General features: G+C 57.9%; 1 protein-coding gene across 1 annotated transcript in view; it reads left to right on the top strand.

The window, feature by feature from the left end:
- Positions 1 to 17,759, top strand: part of ADCY3 (adenylate cyclase 3) — a gene marked incomplete at both ends in the record, with an annotated part of 64,283 nt that overhangs the window by 32,081 nt on the left and 14,443 nt on the right. Inside the window, 4 exons of the mRNA XM_084234585.1 lie at positions 16,441 to 16,571; positions 16,945 to 17,056; positions 17,202 to 17,329; positions 17,408 to 17,566. Of these exons, the coding sequence (XP_084090711.1) occupies positions 16,441 to 16,571; positions 16,945 to 17,056; positions 17,202 to 17,329; positions 17,408 to 17,566 (530 nt within the window). The remainder of the gene's footprint in view (positions 1 to 16,440; positions 16,572 to 16,944; positions 17,057 to 17,201; positions 17,330 to 17,407; positions 17,567 to 17,759) is intronic.

Genomic DNA, 17,759 nt, shown 5'->3' with positions numbered 1-17,759 from the left:
GTGTGCTCAGAGCTGCGCTCACTGTGTTGGGGAAGGGCAGCCCCTGGCCTCGGGGGTCCTCTGGGTGAAGTCCATCGGCCCCACACTCACCACCCAGGGGTGCTAAGTCTCCTTCATTCTCCAGGCAATCTCCCCCCTCTGCCGCGTTCCAAGTCATTTATGAAGAAGTAAAAGCCAGCCCTTTCCCCAGGGACCCCACTGTTTACATTTTTCCATCTTGAGAAGGGCCTGGCAGTTCCCACTCTGTGTACTGGCTTCCCTCCAGCCTGAGCCACCACAGAACCTCCCAGTTCATGTGACTCGGTCTTTTAAATAGTTTTTGGTCTGAATTCATCCTGAATCCTTTTGAAGGTCTCTAGAAATTACGTCCACTGACTTCCTGTTATCCATAGGTTTATTTCCTGTTAACAAACAAACCCGTTAGCTTGAAGGCATGGTTCTCCGCTCTTGGAACCAGGCCCTTCTGTGCTCAGGGGGGCTGTTTGCTCTGGGTTCGCTGAAATTCCTGTTTCCATAGATTCTGCCCCTGGGGGATGGGGCTGTAGTTTTGGGAGTCATTCTGGAGCCCTCGGTGAAGGTGGTGGGGAGTCCATGGTTGGGCCTCTGGTTCTCTATCTAGGGCTGTTTGAAGACACGCACTCAGTTACTCAGGATGCATCCTGGCCTCCCTGCCCCGGAGGTGTTTTTTTCCCTCTATTTGTCAATGAGATTTAAAAGCTTCTGAGCTGGGCCTTGGGCTCTTTCAGAAGGTGGGTCTGGAAGGGGAGGCTCCCTGGCCCCCACGCATGCATCACGACCCATCTGTTCATCCACTTCTCCCCGGGCCAGCATCCCGTGCCACCGAGGAGCTACTGCCGCCTTCCTGCCGTTACAGAGCTCCTTGAAAGGCGTTGTTTGATTTCTGGTTTTTACGCTGCCTGTTTCTTGTTTGCAACTGATCTCATACTGTGGAGAAAGCCCTCTAGATTCTCTGCGTCTAAACAAAAAATGCATATGTCACCGCTTAGCAAGGCAGGGAGTTCCCTTTCATACAGTGTCCACGCAGGGTCCAGCGTCTGTCTGTGTCGGCCTTGCCTGTCTCGGCGTGTAACCCAGGACATTTCAGTGCCATTGAACGGTGCTCGGCGGGGCCTCCTGGTGTGCTAAACAAGCTCTGGGGTTTCACTCTGGATAAGCTAGTTGTGTGTCTGTTCCTTCAAGCCTTGCCCTCCTTGTCTGTAATGGGGGGGTGGGGGGGGTTGGTACTTTATAGTGACGTGTTGAAATCCAAAGTGAAAGTATCCATACTAGTCTTGCAGGGTTCCCCGAGGGCCTGGTGAGAAACCCAGCCGGAAGGGTCTTGTAACCTGTAGAGCCTGGGAACGGTGATGTTCAGGCCTTAGCACATGGGCTCTGAGGCCTGTTTTCTATGGCTCAGCACCAGGTGCTCCCTCGGGCCAGGGTTGGTGCAGGAGAGCTGGGCTTAACAGGTTGGGGGGGGGGGGGCGTGGTGATGCCAGATTTAGGCAGTAATTTGAGAAGTGCTTCTTCCTTTCCAGTCCTTGGAGGAATTTAAGGAGGGTGTGGACTATTCTTTAAGTGAGACAAATTCACTGGTGCAGCCCCGTGGGTATGAAGTTGTCTTTACAGGAAGATTCAGTTCCCTTCACAGATACAAGTTTTGTATCCATACGTTTGGAAAGTGTTTTTCAGGAACTTGTTTCATTTCACCTAATCTTCAAATTTTTCAACATTATGCTCATCTCTTTTTTTAATCTTTTATTGTCTGTGGGATTTGTCATTAATAAGTGTTCCTTTGTTCATTCCTTAATGGTAATTTGTGCCTTCTGTGTTTTATTTTTTCATCTGTCTTGCTACAGTAATAGCCTTTTCATTTTTATTGTCTTCTTCATACATTTCTATAATTAATTTACATTTTTACATTGTCATTGTCTATATTTGGGGTTAATTTGGTATTTGTTTTTCACTTCTTGAGCTGGAACTAAATAATTTTAATTTTTTTCTTACATTGTGCTTTCCATGCTGTAGATTTCCTTCATTACATTACATTGCTTTAGCTTTAGTCTACAAGTTTTGTTATCATATTTTGATTGTCATTTAGTTCAAAATATCTTAAATAAACAGTTTTTAAAAATAGCTTAAATAAACAGCCCATTCTCTCCTTCTATTCGAGGACTCTAAATGTCTTTATTAGACATTTTTACCAAGTTTTGTATAAATGTCTCTCTTTTTTTGAATCTTCCTTTTTTCCCTTTCTGAATGCTTCAAACCTAACATCCGGTTTACTAATCCCTTCTTTTGCTTTGTCAAATCAATGATTGAGCTTATCTTTATCTTTGGATCCTTAAAGTCAGTTACTGTATATTTATTTTTCCATTTGAGTGGAAGATAGATTCCAGTGCTCTCGTTATATTCTCCATTTGTCATCTATTTTGGGGGGAACATATTAAACATATATTTTAAAGCCTTCTGGAATACTGATAAATCTCCTTTCTCAGTTGATTGCTGTTGTCTCCTGGCTTTTTAAAATTAAATGCTGGATATGAAGTATAGAAAACAATAGCAGCTCTGGATGATGTGTCTCTATTTACTTTTTTTTTTTTTTTTACAACAGATGGTTAGATTAGGGGAAGTGCACGTTGATCCGTGTGGAGTTGAGAAAGATTTAAGGCTGGGTTTTCACCAGAGAGCGGGTCTGTTTCTGTTCTGTGCCTTCTGTTAGGAAACAGGCTGCTGGGGCCTTAACTGAAAGGCTGGTCCTCTTCTTGAGGGACCTGAACTCCACACCATTATGGGAATTGTCCTTCACTTTTTGCTTCTTAGCTGTCACTTTTTGCCCAGATTTTCATTTCTTGCCCTTTGCAGCCTAGGGATTGACAAATGTCTCAAGGGGATCAGTGCAGAGAAAGCTGGACTTGCTTTTTTATGGCACTTTCTTCTCTAGGAGCTCAGCCTCCACGCCACTCCACCTTGATATCCTTCCTCACCAGCCCCTTGAAAGCTCTAGTCGTTGTTCTCTGGTCAACTTCTCAGTCCAGGTCTCCAGGGAAGGGCAGCGTATGTTGAGCTCATTCAAATGTGATTCCCTTCCCCTGGAGACCTTCTCCCCTCAAGTCCTAGCTGCTCCAGTTATTTCCCACTGCCTTCAAATGCCTATTCTTTTGTATTTTATCCAGTTTTTATAGTTGTTCTGCTGTAATAGCCTCTGTCATAGAAGCACAAATTGTGCCACACAGTGTGTGGACTCTGCCCAGTTCCAGAGCATTCTCATCACGCCTCGAAAAAACCCAGTCCCCAGACTTGATTTTTTTTTTTTTTTGTGGGACCCTCGCCGGCCGCTGGGGAACGAACCGTCACTGCAGAGGCTGCGGGCAGCCTCGCAGCCCAGCGCTCATCTGCTGCGCCACCAGGGGAGGCCCCCAGATTTGATTTTTGAAACCAGGCAGAGAGGCCCCTGGTGAGGTCAGCAGCGCCCAGCACAGGCCCCTGGTGGGACTGGGCTGTAGGCCCGTCTCCATAGGTCCAGTCAGGACAGAGGTCACGCCTGCCCTGGACATTGGGACTGACATTGCCATTGTGATCCTGGCCTGGGCTCTGGCTGATTTACGTCAGCAGCTGTGTCTTTGGAGCAGAGCGCAGGCTGGTAGTAGAAGTCCAAATGCCTCTCACTCACCTTCCTTGTGCGAATAAAAGCGAAATAATGGGTGTGAAAACACTTTGGGCAAGGGCTGCAGAAAGTCCCAGCTGGAGAGGAAACGGAAGCTGCTTTGCTCGTGGCGCCTGTCTAAGGGGGCATTTGAGGTCTGGCCATCGGCACACACAGGGTTTAAATCCCACTCGAAAGTCCCAATTAAAAACAATCATCCTGGGGCCTCCCCTGTGGTGCAGCGGTTGAGCGCTGGCTTGTGAAGCTGCCCGTGGCCTCTGCGGCACCGGTTCGATCCCTGGCTGCTCCCCGGCCACAGGAGGGGGGTCCCACATGGCGAGCAGACCTCTCCTGCCGCCCGCTGCTCCCCTCAGCAGTGTACTTCGGTCCTTCTGCCTGCTCTGATCCCTGCTCTGGCTCTGGTGAATTCTCTCACCCTCCCGTGTTTCTGACTGTACCCAGTGCTTGTATAAACAAAAAACAAACAAGCAAACAAATAAATAAATAAATAAAACATGCCTCTATAAAAAAAATAAAATAAAAAAATAAAAACAATCATCCGTCTGTCCTTTGCAGGCTAGGCCTGCCCCCAGGATTTCGCTCTCAGGGTCTTTGTCTCACTTTTCAAGTGCTCGGGGTGTGGTTATCTCGTTTCCTGACCTGTCCTCTGAGTGCAGGGCGGTCCCGCCAGGTGGCTGCGGCCTCCGTGGGTCAGTGTCCTCCAGGCCCACCCGCAGCCGGGAGACAGATGCGGATGAGCTGGCGTCAGGGGCCTCATCCCTGATCCGTGGCCCGCTCTTTGCTGCTGTCACCTGGGAGGTGCTATTACCAGCTTCTGGGGTTCCATGGTTCCTGACTCTGTCCATGAGAGAATTCAGAGCCGCATCCAGGCAAAGCGAAGCAGAGCTGACTTAGCTGCTGCGCACTCGGGAAGTGGTTTGAGCCGGCAGAGTCCATGGAGAACACCTGCCCCAGACGGCCAGGGGGTTCCTGGCTTAAGTGGGGAAGAAGGGGCTGCTCACTGCCTTCCTTTTTGGGGTTTTACTGCACAGGTGCTCTGTGGTTTTATCGGCCCCAGCAGCAGGCGGAGGCGGGGTCTGCTTCCCCACCTTTGTCGTTTCGCTCTCCTCTGGCTTTCCGGCCTGCCTGTAGGCTGGGCTGGGGACCCGTCTCTCCCTCTGGGCGTTTCTTGCCTCTCTCCTGCTTTACTGGCTCTGGCAAGTGTTTCCTGGGTCCTGGATGTGTTGGCCTTTACTTTTCTTTGGGGCCTCACCCTCCCTGCCTAACTCCCAGGCAGCTGTTCTCCACTTGGTGAGAGGCACCTCCTGCTGATAGCAGGCGGCTCCCAGTGGGTGGGCTGCAGCCACCGCACCCCTGTGGTGGCCCCAGGCCTGGCCTTCAGGAACAGGCTTCAGTTTTGCTTTGTCACCAAGGTAGGCAAGTCTGGCTTATCAGAGGGCCCGTGAGATGCGAGCTGTGGCAGCGTCTGGGAAATGAAAAGAAGCAGGCTGCGGTCTTAGGTTCCAGTTGCCGTGGCCGCTTTAGCCTCCCTGGCCCCAGCCGCCTTCTCTGGCGTGGGGAGGGGTACATCCTGACCACCCTGGGGTCCCTATGGATTGAACCCTGCTGAGCGTGCATGGCTGTGGCACAGGAGGGGACTCTGCATCTGCCCAGCACACAGCGAACCTCCCAGGCAGCAGCCCGCGGCTTTTCCCTGTGACGCAGGGCCACTGCCTTCAGCCTCTCGCTAACCTCCCCTCAGCTCCCTGGGCCTGTTAGGGTAGAACAGGAGGCCCAGAGGAAAGAACCAGAGTTGTTTTCTTCATTCCCATGCGACCGTACTCTAGGGTTTAGTTGGGGACCTTAGGGGTTGCTAAGCACCCCCACTGCCACCTGGCAACAGCAGGCATCCAGGAAATCCACCCAGTATACACCTGTTGCCAGGGGAAAAAGACAGAGTTCAGAGCTGCCCTGGATCACATCTCAGAACTATTTCCCAGGGAGTGGGGTGTGCCCAGAGGGGGTCCGGGGACGGAGGGACGGCAGGAGTCTGCCAGGCAGGCCGCGCTTCTGCAGGTGGCATCGGTTAGGTCAGCAGCCTTGTCCTCATGCAGGGCGGAGAGGGCTGCTTCGGCCCCCACCCTCCTCCCTTAGATGGTGCAGCCGATGGGCCCAGAGAGGACAGGTGCCTCTGACGCCCCGGGGAGGGGGGGGTCCTGGCTGTGTCAGGCAGACCTGGGAGGCCGGGGTGAGGACAGTGTTTCGAACGCCCAGTGAATGGGCTGTGTGGCTTCCGAGCCGGGATCCTGGCCATGCGCTCTGGCAGCACCTTTTCTCCAGCGGTGGCGTCCACTGGCCATGTCCAGGCAGGGTGTGGACTTGCTCGCCTGTGCCTGGCTGTAACAGAAGGAAGTTTCACTTAGTAATGGGATAATTTATTGAGCACTTACTTTGTGCCAAGCCCTGGGTTGCATTTTTACCGGGTCATGTCATTGAATCATCTGCACAAACATGGGGAATTGCCTCCCTCCCGATAACAGCTTCTGTTCTGGGGCTCTGCTCACTGGACAGTCAGCCCCTGGGCCACCTCCTGCCTGTGGGTGTCTCTTGTTTGATCAGAGTTTTCAGAGTTTCTAACACTGAAACATTTGGACGTTCTATATAAAAAGTTGCATAACTGACTGCCTTGGGAAATGGAAAGACGCGGCAGTGCAGAACTTGGAGTAAAGTTGGCGTCCACATCCTAGATTACTTGCCACCACCTTGAGCCAATCTCTTATGCCCTCTGAGACCCTCTGTGAAATGGGAACAGAATAAGGTTGTCAAAAGGTCCAAAAGAGAGCGTTCTTGTGAAATGATGCATGTGCTCTTCTGGGCACTGGGGATAATGTAAGCAGAGCAGGTGATGGGGAGAGAAGGGGACAAACAGGCACTAAACAGGTGAGTCTGTGCTGTGGAAGGAACACAGGGATTGGGGGGGTGGAGTGGCTGTTAACCTCACCTGGCCAGGGAAGGCTTTGTGACGAGGTGAGATTTGAACCCGAGGGCAGTGAGGGCATGCAGTGTTCAGGGAGAGGGAGCAGGAAGTGCAAAGGCCCTGGGGTGTGTTAACTGGATGTCAAGGCAGCTAGTGTAGGTGGAGCAGCAGTGAGGGGAAGAGAGGTAGACGGTGAGGTAGGAGGTGATGGGGGCAGACCCTACAGTACCTTTGTCTTTCACCAAGGAGGGTTGTAGGTGTTGCCATTTGGCTGCTGGTGGGAGAAGCGGCTGTGGAGGCTGGGGGACTGGTTAGAGGCTGAGCGGTCGTTTTAGTGAGAGAAGATAGTGGCTCAGACCAGGATGGGGGTGGTTCTGAATGTGTTTTGGAGGCAGAGCCAACAGGACTTACTGCTGGATGGAATGGAGATGGGAGTTATTGGTGGTGCTAAGGATTTTAGCCTGGAAGCAGAGGCAGGGTGGTATTTTAGAGATGGGGAGGATAGTGGAGACCCAGGAGGAGAGTTGGATGGACATGCTCAGGGGGCCTCAGTGCACGGGGCCTGTTGTGCTCGCCGGCCACACGTCTGGCAGGTTGGAGGGTCTGTTTGCAGGCTCAGGCATGAGTCCTGCCAGGATGAGGACTGGGGCCTGTCAGATGGCACCCCAGCGTGCCGGGAGCTTGGTAAATTTACAGCCAAATAGCACCCGGGGAATCGCAGTAAAGTTACTGCTTCTGCTACTAGGTGCCACACATGAGTCCCAGACCTGCCCTGGCCTCTTTTCTGCCCCAGAGCACTCAGGGCCTCAGGAGAAGCCACCCAGACGCCCAGAGGGCGTGTCTTTGCGGTGACTGGTTTTTGAGCCTGTGGCTCCCTGTCCCGGCCTGCGTGGGTGGGACGTGTGGGATGTGCCCCCATGAACAACACAGCGCGTACAGTGGGCCCCGTGGATCTGGGGGGTGTCAGATACAACCACACGAGCCCGCGCGGCAGGGAAGGGGGCAGTGGGCCCAGACAAAGTGCGGCCTGTGGAGGAGGGGCGGTCAGCACACCCCCCAGGACTCAGAACTGTGTTCAGAATGAAGGAACGTGGCGGGTGTGTATTCTCGTGTCGCTTTTCAAGAAAAGGGAGGGGAGCTGTCAAAGATGTGGGGAGAAACGTGGGGTTTCCGAGGAGCGGGGTTGGGGCTGTTGGGGGCTGGTGGGCGGCATTTGGGAGCCGGGGTCGCAGTCCTCATTTGAGGACCGTTCTCTGTCCAGACACCGGTGTGGAACGGGGCTGGGGTGGCTGTGGGTAGAGAACGGAGAAGGCTCTGGCAGAGTTCGTTGGAAAGGGAGGGAAGCCAAACCTCCATTAACCTTTGACCGGTGGGGATTTTATTGGTTCGCCTTGCGTGGGCGTCACGCCGGGCTAGACTGAGCAGCTGCTTCAGAGTCGAGGCTGCAACAGGCGACGTGAGCTTCCCGGCAGACACGTGGCTTTGCCTGTCACGTCTGTAGCCTCAGCATCCTCAACACAGCGCCCACGCTGCCGGCTGGCCGTCAGGGCTGGGGCATCAGCGCTGCCTCACTGCCTGCCACCATGTTTGGAGTCGAGCTGTCCAGGAGGGCAGCCATTTATGTGACTATTTCAGATTAAATCCACTAATAATTAAAAATCAGTTCCTCAGTTCCACCAGCCACATTTCATGTGCCTCAGGAGCTGCGTGTGGCCAGTGCTGTACTGGGCAGTGGGCGATAGGCCAGCCTTGTGGCACGGCAGCTTCTTGTCCCTTGGGCCGCATCTCCTCGTTGACAGCTCATTAACTCACCAAAGCCTCTAGGAGCACCTGCTTCGTGGCGACACTCCTGCTGAGGGCTCCAGGTACACACGCATGGGCTGTCTCCTGGGCCTGCGGTCACCTTGGCCCACACAGTGGCCCCTGCCTCTGACTGCACGAGTCCAGGCCAGTGCCCAGAAGTTCTGTCTGCTGGGCTGCCCCAGGCCTTGTGATTCGCATGGGTGACATCACCTGGTGTGACTTGCTAGTCTGACTCCGCCAACACTGAGCTCGAGTAGGACCCTGCTGCCCTCGTGGAGCCTGTCGGCGGCGGGGAGGCTGGGGCTGCTGGGTGGAGCCTGTTCTCACCCTGGAGGGTCTTGTTTTGTAAGATACGCTGGTTTTTGAGTGGCACAGCCTTCCACCGAGAACAGCAGAGTTCTCCTGCCTCGCGGGGCCAGTCCCTCCACATGTGACTGCTCGGCCTCCCCACCCCGGCTCCAGGGAGTGCTGCCTTTGGCCCTCCCAGCAGTTAGCCGGGGACTCTAGATGCCCCGTGACAGTTCCTCCCTGGCCGCAGTGCTCACCCTGTCTTTGAGATGGGGTAGCACTTGTGGGCCTTGGTCTGCATGGAGGTTGCCTGCCCCTCACTGCAGATTTCACCTGTGAGGTCTTTCATCCCCTCCCCAGGCAGAGCTGGGCTGTGTGGGCTCTGAGAAGCTGAGTGGGGCTAGAATGGACACGTTTGCCGAACATCTGTGGGTCTGTGCCAGCCTGCGCTGGGTGGCTGCGCCGTGTCTCTGTGTCTGTGAACACACGCGCTGTGCTCCCCCCCGCCTGCCCCCGCCGCGCTCTTGCCACACTCAGGTCTCTCCCTCTCTGCCCCTGGTACAAGGATGTTGAAGAAACTTAGCTTCTCGTCAGCCTGGCTCATTTATCCAAATCCCTGCTGGCCTCCTTGCTGTAATTAACTCCTGAATGCCTCATCAGAGCATCAGCTCTAACAGCTTGGGCCCAGGGGAGCAGCACTGATCTTCCAGTCTCCATCCTGAGCGGCGCGAGGGCGAGGCCTGCGTGCGTCCCCAGGGCGGAGCCAGAACCTGGTAAGGGCCAGGCTGAAGGCTGCCTAGACCACGGGCTCACAGCCCACCTGAGCAGCTCAACAGGTAACTGTTTCCCTGGGCTACTGTGGCCTGTCTTCCCAGGGACCAGGTCAGACACTCCACCCAGCCCTTCCCGGCCAAGACCCTAACACGCCTGACATCCGGGCGGGTCTGCTGTGGGGCTTTCCCCATGGAGAGTGGAGCAGGCCCTGCTCCCTGTCTTCGGGCTGGACTCCCAGCCCTAGTGCTTGTCTCAGGACCTCGCAGGCCTGTGGGGGTCAGTGAAGCCTGCGCAGCAGCTTCATCCTCACTCTGCTGGCTTGGGCACAGGCCTGCTCCACACCCCGCCCACCCCTTGCACTCACTCAGGGCAGCCCCCGGCGGACTCCCCAGGCCCGGATCCAAAAATCTGCAAAAAAGCCTTCCAGGGCTTGCCCTTTCTCTGTCCAAACCTCCTCTGTTTCTTTTCCCAGAGAAGGTCAGCACCTTGACTGATGTTGCTGTTTTCAGGGCTCCCATCAAAGCGCCGTGGGGCACGGGAGACCATGTGAAGCTGTTTCCCGGCTCCCGCCTGCTGCGGCCCCGGCCCAGCCCGGCCTGGCTCAGGCCCCAGAGTCCTGGGATCCCCACGCCGGGGTGACTCCCCCGCGGCCTGCTCACTAGTGTGTGGCAGCGGGCGCTCCCCAGCTCTCAGAGCGGCACATTTTTTTCCTTGAACTATTGTGACTCTTAGAAATTCTTTGTCCTCTGGAAGCAACAAGCTGTTCCCCGGCAGTCTGTGCTCGTTAGCTTTCTCTCAGGGGCCCGCGAGCTGGTGTCATCCCTTCCACACAGCAGCTTTCCTCAGATTCCCCGTCAGGCCGCGAGGCCCTGCACAGGGCAGGCCCCAGCCCCTCACCTCGCCCTGAGCCACCCCAGCTCCCTCTCTCACCTGTGTGACCCGCCGGGCAGGGCAGGTGCTCACCCCCCCGGACTTCTGTGAAGACCACGAGGAATGGGTTGGAGGGTGTGGACCAGGCAGCGGCTCTGTGCTGTGACTCACCGGGACCTGGTGGCGTCTCGGATCCCACCCGGGTTGATGCTCTGACTCCCCATTCTGCTGTCACACAGTTGGTTTTGGAGCCTCAGGTAGAGATGATTACCATTGCTCCTTTCAGCTTTCATCTGGCCCCCTTTACCAGATCATTCTGGAGCAAAATCCACATGAGCCAATTGTCCCAGGGAAAGGCGATCCACACATTTTATAAACACCTCCTGTATCTTCTGAAGTTTTCCTTCTGGAAGAATTTCCACTTTGAAAACAAAGAAAGAGGCCCAAGAGATCACCTGTTTTCCACATAAGGAACCAACCCAAAGGGGCAAAGTGGTTGCCCAGGGTCACAGGGGCCTTGGCAGCCCAAACCCAGGTCAGTGACCTTTGCTCACCCCCTAAAGCCTCAGAAAATGTGGCTGCTCCTCTCCCCCTGAGAAGCTGCTAAAATTCATACACGCTTTGTCTCTTCAGTGAAGCCTCCTTTGGAGTTAGTCATTACCACCGTCCTGTCTGTCTCCTCAGCCACCACCTGGTGTTCCTTTTGATCTAGAGCCTCAGATTTTAAAAGTAGCTTCCAGGCAAGAAAATGTCATTTTCTTACAGCCCAGTTTTCTGGAAAACTTCCACCCTGCCATTGGAAGTCCTGCTGTAAGAGTGAAGCAGCACATGCCAGAACTTGGGATACAGAGGACACCCAAAAGGCACAGAGAAGGGGCCCCTTTCACAAGGACAGTCCCCAGGAGGGGCTGGCGAGGCTCACAGAGGGCCTTGTGCTGCCGAGTGAGCACTTGGGCTCAAGATAGCAGGAGTTCTGAAGAGCTGGCTGGCCTGTTTGGTTCAGCTTTGCAAAGGACATGACGAAACAACCAATTTTAAAAATAAAGGGTTAAGGGAAAACATCTAAATAAAAGGCGATGCAGTTGTTGGTCCCTGACCAGCACAGTCAGGTCTTCCTCCTCCGCCAGTCCCTGGGAGGGAGGTTTCGAGCAGCTGTGGCCCGGGCGGCCAGCCTTCAACCTGCGTCTCTGTCGAGTTTCCAGAGGCTTGTTGCCGTGTCCACCTTGGGCTGCACGTCCGCGCTGTCCTGGTCCCCGGCTTCGCAGCTCCCGTTTGCTGCTTTTTTACCCCCAGGTCCTCAGCTGAGGGAACTTCTTGTTCCTTCATGGTCATGGCAGGACAGTGGCCGGTGGCGCTAAGAGAACCGACTTGTGGAAAGCCCACCAGCGGCCAGATGCTGTCCCCTGGCTCCCTGAGAGGGTCACCGGCCCCTCACGCCCCCTTTCTCAGGTTAGATCCACGCAGACTTGGGCGGATGGAACCAGCCCGCGACCTTACGGGGCTTCCCCTTTCTAAGAAAACTGCCTGGTGACACACAGCTGGGGTCAGGGTCAGAGTCACAGCTGGAGGCAAGAGAAGTTTGTGTTTTTCCAGTTTAAAGAGTGTTTTAAGGAAGCCGCAGCAGCCTCACAAGCATATAGCAATTTAAGAATTAGCATTTGTCTCTATTCCACACCCCAGTGAAGCTGCCCTCCTTTTCTGCCCACGGCGCCCTGCTCTTCAGAGGCACATGCCCCGGCGTCCTCGCCACAGGAGACGGTTCGTGTCCTGCTCTTGTCGTTTTCGTGTTCCAACAGTTTGCATCACTAGCGTTTCTCAAGCTGCAGAGTCCTCCATGCAGAGGGCGTGTCGGGGTTGAACGGGCCCCGCCAGCTGCTCAGTGCTCGCACCGCCTGTTCCCCAGGTGTCGGCTGCTTCCTGCACACCCATCCTGCTGCTGCTTTCGGATTATTTCTTTTGGATAAATTCCCAGAAGAGCCATTCATGGGTCAAAGGCTTGGAACATTCCTATGGCTCCAGAAATATACAGCAACTGCTATTTTAGGAGGAGTGGGCTCTGCCTCGGTACTGGGCAGGCCAAGCCACAAAACTCGGCTCTGACCCTGGGCCAGCCTTGGTTCTTCCGGGCGACCCCTCTCCACCTACCCCTGTGGAACACACGAGACAGGTGCACCTGGACTCCGCCGCCTTCCTGTTCCAAGAACACATTTGGGGTGTTGGGGTCTGTAACCTGAAGCCTGAGGACGGGTGCCAGGGACCGCCCCTGTGTGGGGTTGCTCCGGAGAGCCGGAGCTCCCAGCTCCTATTCCTGCATGGGGCCAACATCCAGGAGAGGGCTTAGAATTATCAGGGCAGACAAGGCCAGCGCCAGAGACACCAGTTAAACGGGTGTCAGCAAGGAGGGACAGGCTCCTGTGGCAGGGACGGGGGTCCCTGGAGAGGTGGCGAGTGAGGTGGGAGGGGTGCAGAGGAAAGCAAACAATCCTGTTTGGGGCCACGGAGGAGAGCAGGGCAGACGGGCTCAGGCCGGTGGGCGGCGCGTGGCTTAGCGGCCCGGGCGGCACAGACACCGTGGCTTGACGGGCAGGGGGAGCCGGCGGTTACCAGTATCCCGGGGCCTGCGACGTGGGTCTGGCCCTGCAGGGGACAGCAGCCTCCTTTGCTGTCCACTCTCGCTTTCTCCCTCTGACCTCACCTACCAGAATGTTCTTTCCTGTCGAGCCCCTTGGCAGTTGGCTGTTCGGTCCTTCCTCGTGTCAGATTGTGTTTGCCCTTCTCTGTGTCTGCTTCTTTACAACCCGTTTTATCAGAGTGACCCAACAGGGACTCTGCCTGCCTGGCCTTTGAGGTTGCCTCTCTGGTTTCCATAAACCGCACAGGGCAGTTGGCGGCCATGGCCGCTTGCTCAGTATGTTTCAAAATTGACATTGAATGATTTTCTGCTTCGGAACTCATCTGTGCTCGTGAGAAAAGTGGCCGAAATGTATAATGCCAGAGGTGATGGTCCCGCGCCCCCATCCCGGAGGAGACTTGCCAGGCGTCCTCCCTGGGAGTAGAGGGGCACCCGAGTCTGGGCTCCAAGCCGCCTTGGCTCTGCCGCTGCTGCTGGGCCCGGGCAGTGCGGGGAGGCCGGCTGGACCCCGGGGGTATTGTGGTCGGGGCTCGGAGCGCTCGCAGGACTGAGCTGGATTCTGAGGGCCCCGAGGTTCTCCGGGAACCCAGAGAGGCTTTTCGGGAGACTGGCTGGGCTGGCAGGAGGGTGACCTGCGGCGGCGCAGTGCTGTGACTCGCCCACTGGGTGCCTCCCACCCCCTGCCACACACCCGCGTGTCCCCTTCCGCAGCCTGGCCAGCCTGCCCCACGCTCATCCTCCTCGCCTTGGCAGGCACCCCGAGTGCATACATGGGCGGCTGAGACGTGTACGGGAGGGAGTGTCCTGGGGACCCCCTTTTTCAGTGCTCCTGGACTGGGTGGAGTCCTGGGGCCGACTGAGTGACGGGGGGTTTTCAGCTGCCCTGGGACTTTCCAATGGGCCCGCCGGAAAGCGCAGGTAGAGGCCTGGCCTCTCATGTGCTGCTCCTCGGACACCCTTAGCAAGTGGCCCACGCCGAGCCAGAGCGCGCGCGCACTGGCCGTGTGCAGACCTGCGCCAGGTGCGTTCCCGTGACCCTCCCTTCGTCCTGTTTGACCGATGACGCCGGGCCCAGGGGTGTCGTCGTGGCCTGGAATCCCGCAGCAGGTGAGGGGCAGGGCTGGCGTCTGACCGAAGGCCGACCGCCACCCCCTCCCATCCCTGCCAGCCTGCACGGACGCTTGCCGGGCATGAAGGTGGGCTGGAGTCCTGTGGCTCCTGCCCCGCGCTCCCTGGTGTAGCACCCCCTGTAGCTGATGTCTTTTGAAAACCCTCCCAGAGGCTCATGTTCTGCAGCCCCGGGAGGGGGCGCCTCGGACCTCGCCCGCACAGGTGTGGGTGGAGGTGAGCCAAGGGCACAGGTCCCGGAGTCCCTTGCTCTCGCTCTGCCAGGGTGGTGGCACCCCGGGAGACCTGGTTGCAGCTTCTCGGGCTCAGGTGGAGCCAGGGCCGGCGCACTGGGGTTATTTTGGCTTCTCATTCCTGAGCTGTTAATGACGCCATGTGCGAGGTCCTTCGCGGTGGAGACGGGAGGCTAACAGCAGCAGCCGTGGAAGCGCTTCAGGCTGCCTGTGCCACGCTGGGCAGACGCGCCATTAACCCTGTGACTCACTGCGAGAAAGAGGGTTCCCCGTGAAGGCAGAGGAGACGGGGGCCCTCTGTGGGGCAGTGTGCAAGCTTCCAGGGCAGGGGAGGGGCCTGGATAGGACACTAGACCCTTGGGGGTGGCTTGGCTGCCCGCCCCCCCCCCAGGAGAAGAACCTGCACCCTCAGTTCTGCTGCCCCAGAGCACGGGTGCGGTGGGTTCTGTGCATCAGCACCCGCCCACATCAGAGAGCAGGAGCGGCCACGCCTCTGCCCAGGCCCCGGCGGGAGGCGCGGCCCTGCTCCTGCACCCCCTGGCTGGCCTCACACCGAGGTCTGGGACCTGCAGCCTCCATTGCACTGGGACCTGGTGATCCCTGGCCAGGCCCTGAGTGCTGAGCACTGACAGCAGCTCTGGGTTTTCTGTCCACCCGGAGCAGGTCGCTCTTGTGCCCAACAGTCGGATCAGGACCTGATTCCGGGACTGCCCTGAATCCTGCCTCCTCCGACACCCGGACCCTCTGCACTGCCCCACCGCGGGGTCAAAGACCCCCCCCCCCACCTCAGGCCGACCTCACACCTCTTGCTGCCTTGCCCCAGGCCCCTGCCATTAGCAGGGTCTCTTGCGCCGCCATCCTGACCATTCCTCCACGAAACCTTAACTTGAGCTTCTCCCCGGGGGGATCCGCGTCTCCCCTCTTCCTGCTGCTCAGCCTGACCCCCAGCCGCAGAGCCGCAGGCTCGCCACAGAGCCTTCCTGCGTCCTGCACGGGCGTCCTGCGCCGGGTCCCCGGGTCAGACCCCCCCAGCCGCCCGTCCGTCTCGCCCATCTGCCTCCTCTTCTGTCCCTTATTTCAGGGCCTGGCAGGGTCTACCCAGAGCCGCAGCCATCACGCCTGGCCCCTGCCCGGGGGCCGTCCTCATTCGGGCCCGCCTCTGCCTCCCCCGCTGCCCCACGCCGTCTGCAGGGTCTTCCTAAGACACCCCTCGTCTCGTCACAGCCTCTGCCCCGCGCCCCCTCCCTGCCCCCCAGTTCCCCTGGCTCACATGGCCCTTCACGATCCCAACTCAGCGGATGTTTTCTGCAAGAGGCCAGATAGTCAATCTTTCGGCTTTGCAGGCCACAGGGTCTCTGGCAGCTGCTCACCGCTGAGCAAGAGAGCAAAGCAGGCTGCTCAGCAAGTGAGCATGGCCGGGCAGTGCAGGGGGTTTGCTGGCCCTGATCAGACTGGATCTGCGCACCTCAGTTTCTCCACCACCCAGAGGCTTGAGGGTCCCTGAGCCTGTTCCCCTGTCACATGGCCCCCCAGCATCTCCGCCTTCAGCCCTGCTCCAGGGTCTCCTTGCAGGCCCGCGTGCACGCACACCCCGGTGGATGCTGTTTCGCGTCGCCCCTCCTGCCTCCCCCTCCACCGGGCCGTGACCGTGTCCCTGCTCCGTGGCGGAACACACTGGGCTTGGGGGCCCTGTACGCGTGGTACCCGTGTGCCCTGGACTTCAGTCAGGTTGAATCTGAATTTCTTGAGCGATTGCTCCTTGCGGGAGGGGCGGTGACTCAAAGGCCCTGCCCTCGGGGACGCACGGTGCAGTAGCAGAGGAGAGTGGCCGCGGGGACCCCGTCCCTCTGCCCGTGCGCCTGGGATCGCTGTGGGCACAGAGCCCTGCCTGCTTGCAGAGTCCTGCTGGATCCCGCCGGGTCAGTGCTGGGCCTGCTTCACGCAAGAAGCTGCCCAGCTGGGCCTCTGGCTGCCGCCCCCGGTGGGGTCAGCACCGCCAGGCTTCTGGGTCACCGGGATCAGGCAGTTTCTTACCAGAAGGGCACAGGCCAGAGCCACCTTCCCCACTAACCCCGTGCCCCTCTCGCAGGAGAACCTTATGCTGTCCATCCTGCCCAAGCACGTGGCCGACGAGATGTTAAAGGACATGAAGAAGGACGAGAGTCAGAAGGACCAGCAGCAGTTCAACACCATGTACATGTACCGCCACGAGAATGTCAGGTGCGGCCCGCGCCGGCTCAGGGGGCTGAGCTCCATGGCTTCCAGAGTCTTCCCCAGGGACCAGCCAGGAGGCCAGGCCTGAAGCTCAGCCCCTGCGGAGGCAGCCTCGCTCCCGGGCAGCAGGGCTGAGACGCGCATTAGGCCCTGTGCCACCGTCACCCAGAGTGGGGCAGTGACATCCATCTGGGAGGCCACCCAGCCCTCAGGGCCCATTCTGGGGGGGGCAGCTGCGTCCCTTCCAGGAAGGACATGCCATCCTGGGGTGGGCAGGCGTGGGCAGCCTCTTTCCGGGAAGCATTAGGGTCTCACCGCGTTGGGGCTCAGGCAAGAACTCGCTCCCACCTCACCCAGGCCTGCGCCCTTCCTCCTGCAGCATCCTCTTTGCCGACATCGTGGGCTTCACCCAGCTGTCCTCTGCCTGCAGCGCCCAGGAGCTCGTGAAGCTGCTCAACGAGCTCTTTGCCCGCTTCGACAAGCTGGCACAAGTAAGTACCCACCCTGCCCGCCTGCCAACGTGGGGGCCCCTGGCCAGTGCCCAGCCTCCCTGCGGTTCCTCCCCCCTGTCTGTGCCTTGCCGCCTTTGCCGCTCACCATGCTGAGGAGGACCCGGGCACTGTCCTGCCCTTTCAGAAATACCACCAGCTGCGGATCAAGATCCTGGGCGACTGTTACTACTGCATCTGCGGCCTGCCCGACTACCGGGAGGACCACGCGGTCTGCTCCATCCTCATGGGGCTGGCCATGGTGGAGGCCATCTCGTAAGTGGGTGCCTCTGGGGGGAAGGATGCCGCCTTGCATGGCCATGCCTGAACCCCCTTTCCGTGTGTACCTGGCAGGTATGTGCGGGAGAAGACGAAGACCGGGGTGGACATGCGTGTGGGGGTGCACACGGGCACGGTGCTGGGGGGCGTCCTGGGCCAGAAGCGCTGGCAATATGACGTGTGGTCCACCGACGTCACGGTGGCCAACAAGATGGAGGCCGGCGGCATTCCTGGGTGAGCGAGTGGGCATGTGTGGACACCCGGGGAGGGGCCATCCCTTCTCGCCCTCATGACAGCGGCCCAGGCAGGGACATCCCACCCAGGGACATCCTCCATGGGGTGCCTGCCTCATGGCCTGAGCTTGGCCGCAGCCACTGCTGCCCAGCCCTCTGCAGCAGCCTGGCCTCTCCCCTTTACTCACTTGTCG

Source organism: Talpa europaea, assembly GCF_964194135.1.
Source record: "Talpa europaea genome assembly, chromosome: 6".
Taxonomy (NCBI): domain Eukaryota; kingdom Metazoa; phylum Chordata; class Mammalia; order Eulipotyphla; family Talpidae; genus Talpa; species Talpa europaea.
Note: the sequence above shows the minus strand (reverse complement) of the source record. Positions and strands in the feature narration are given on the sequence as shown.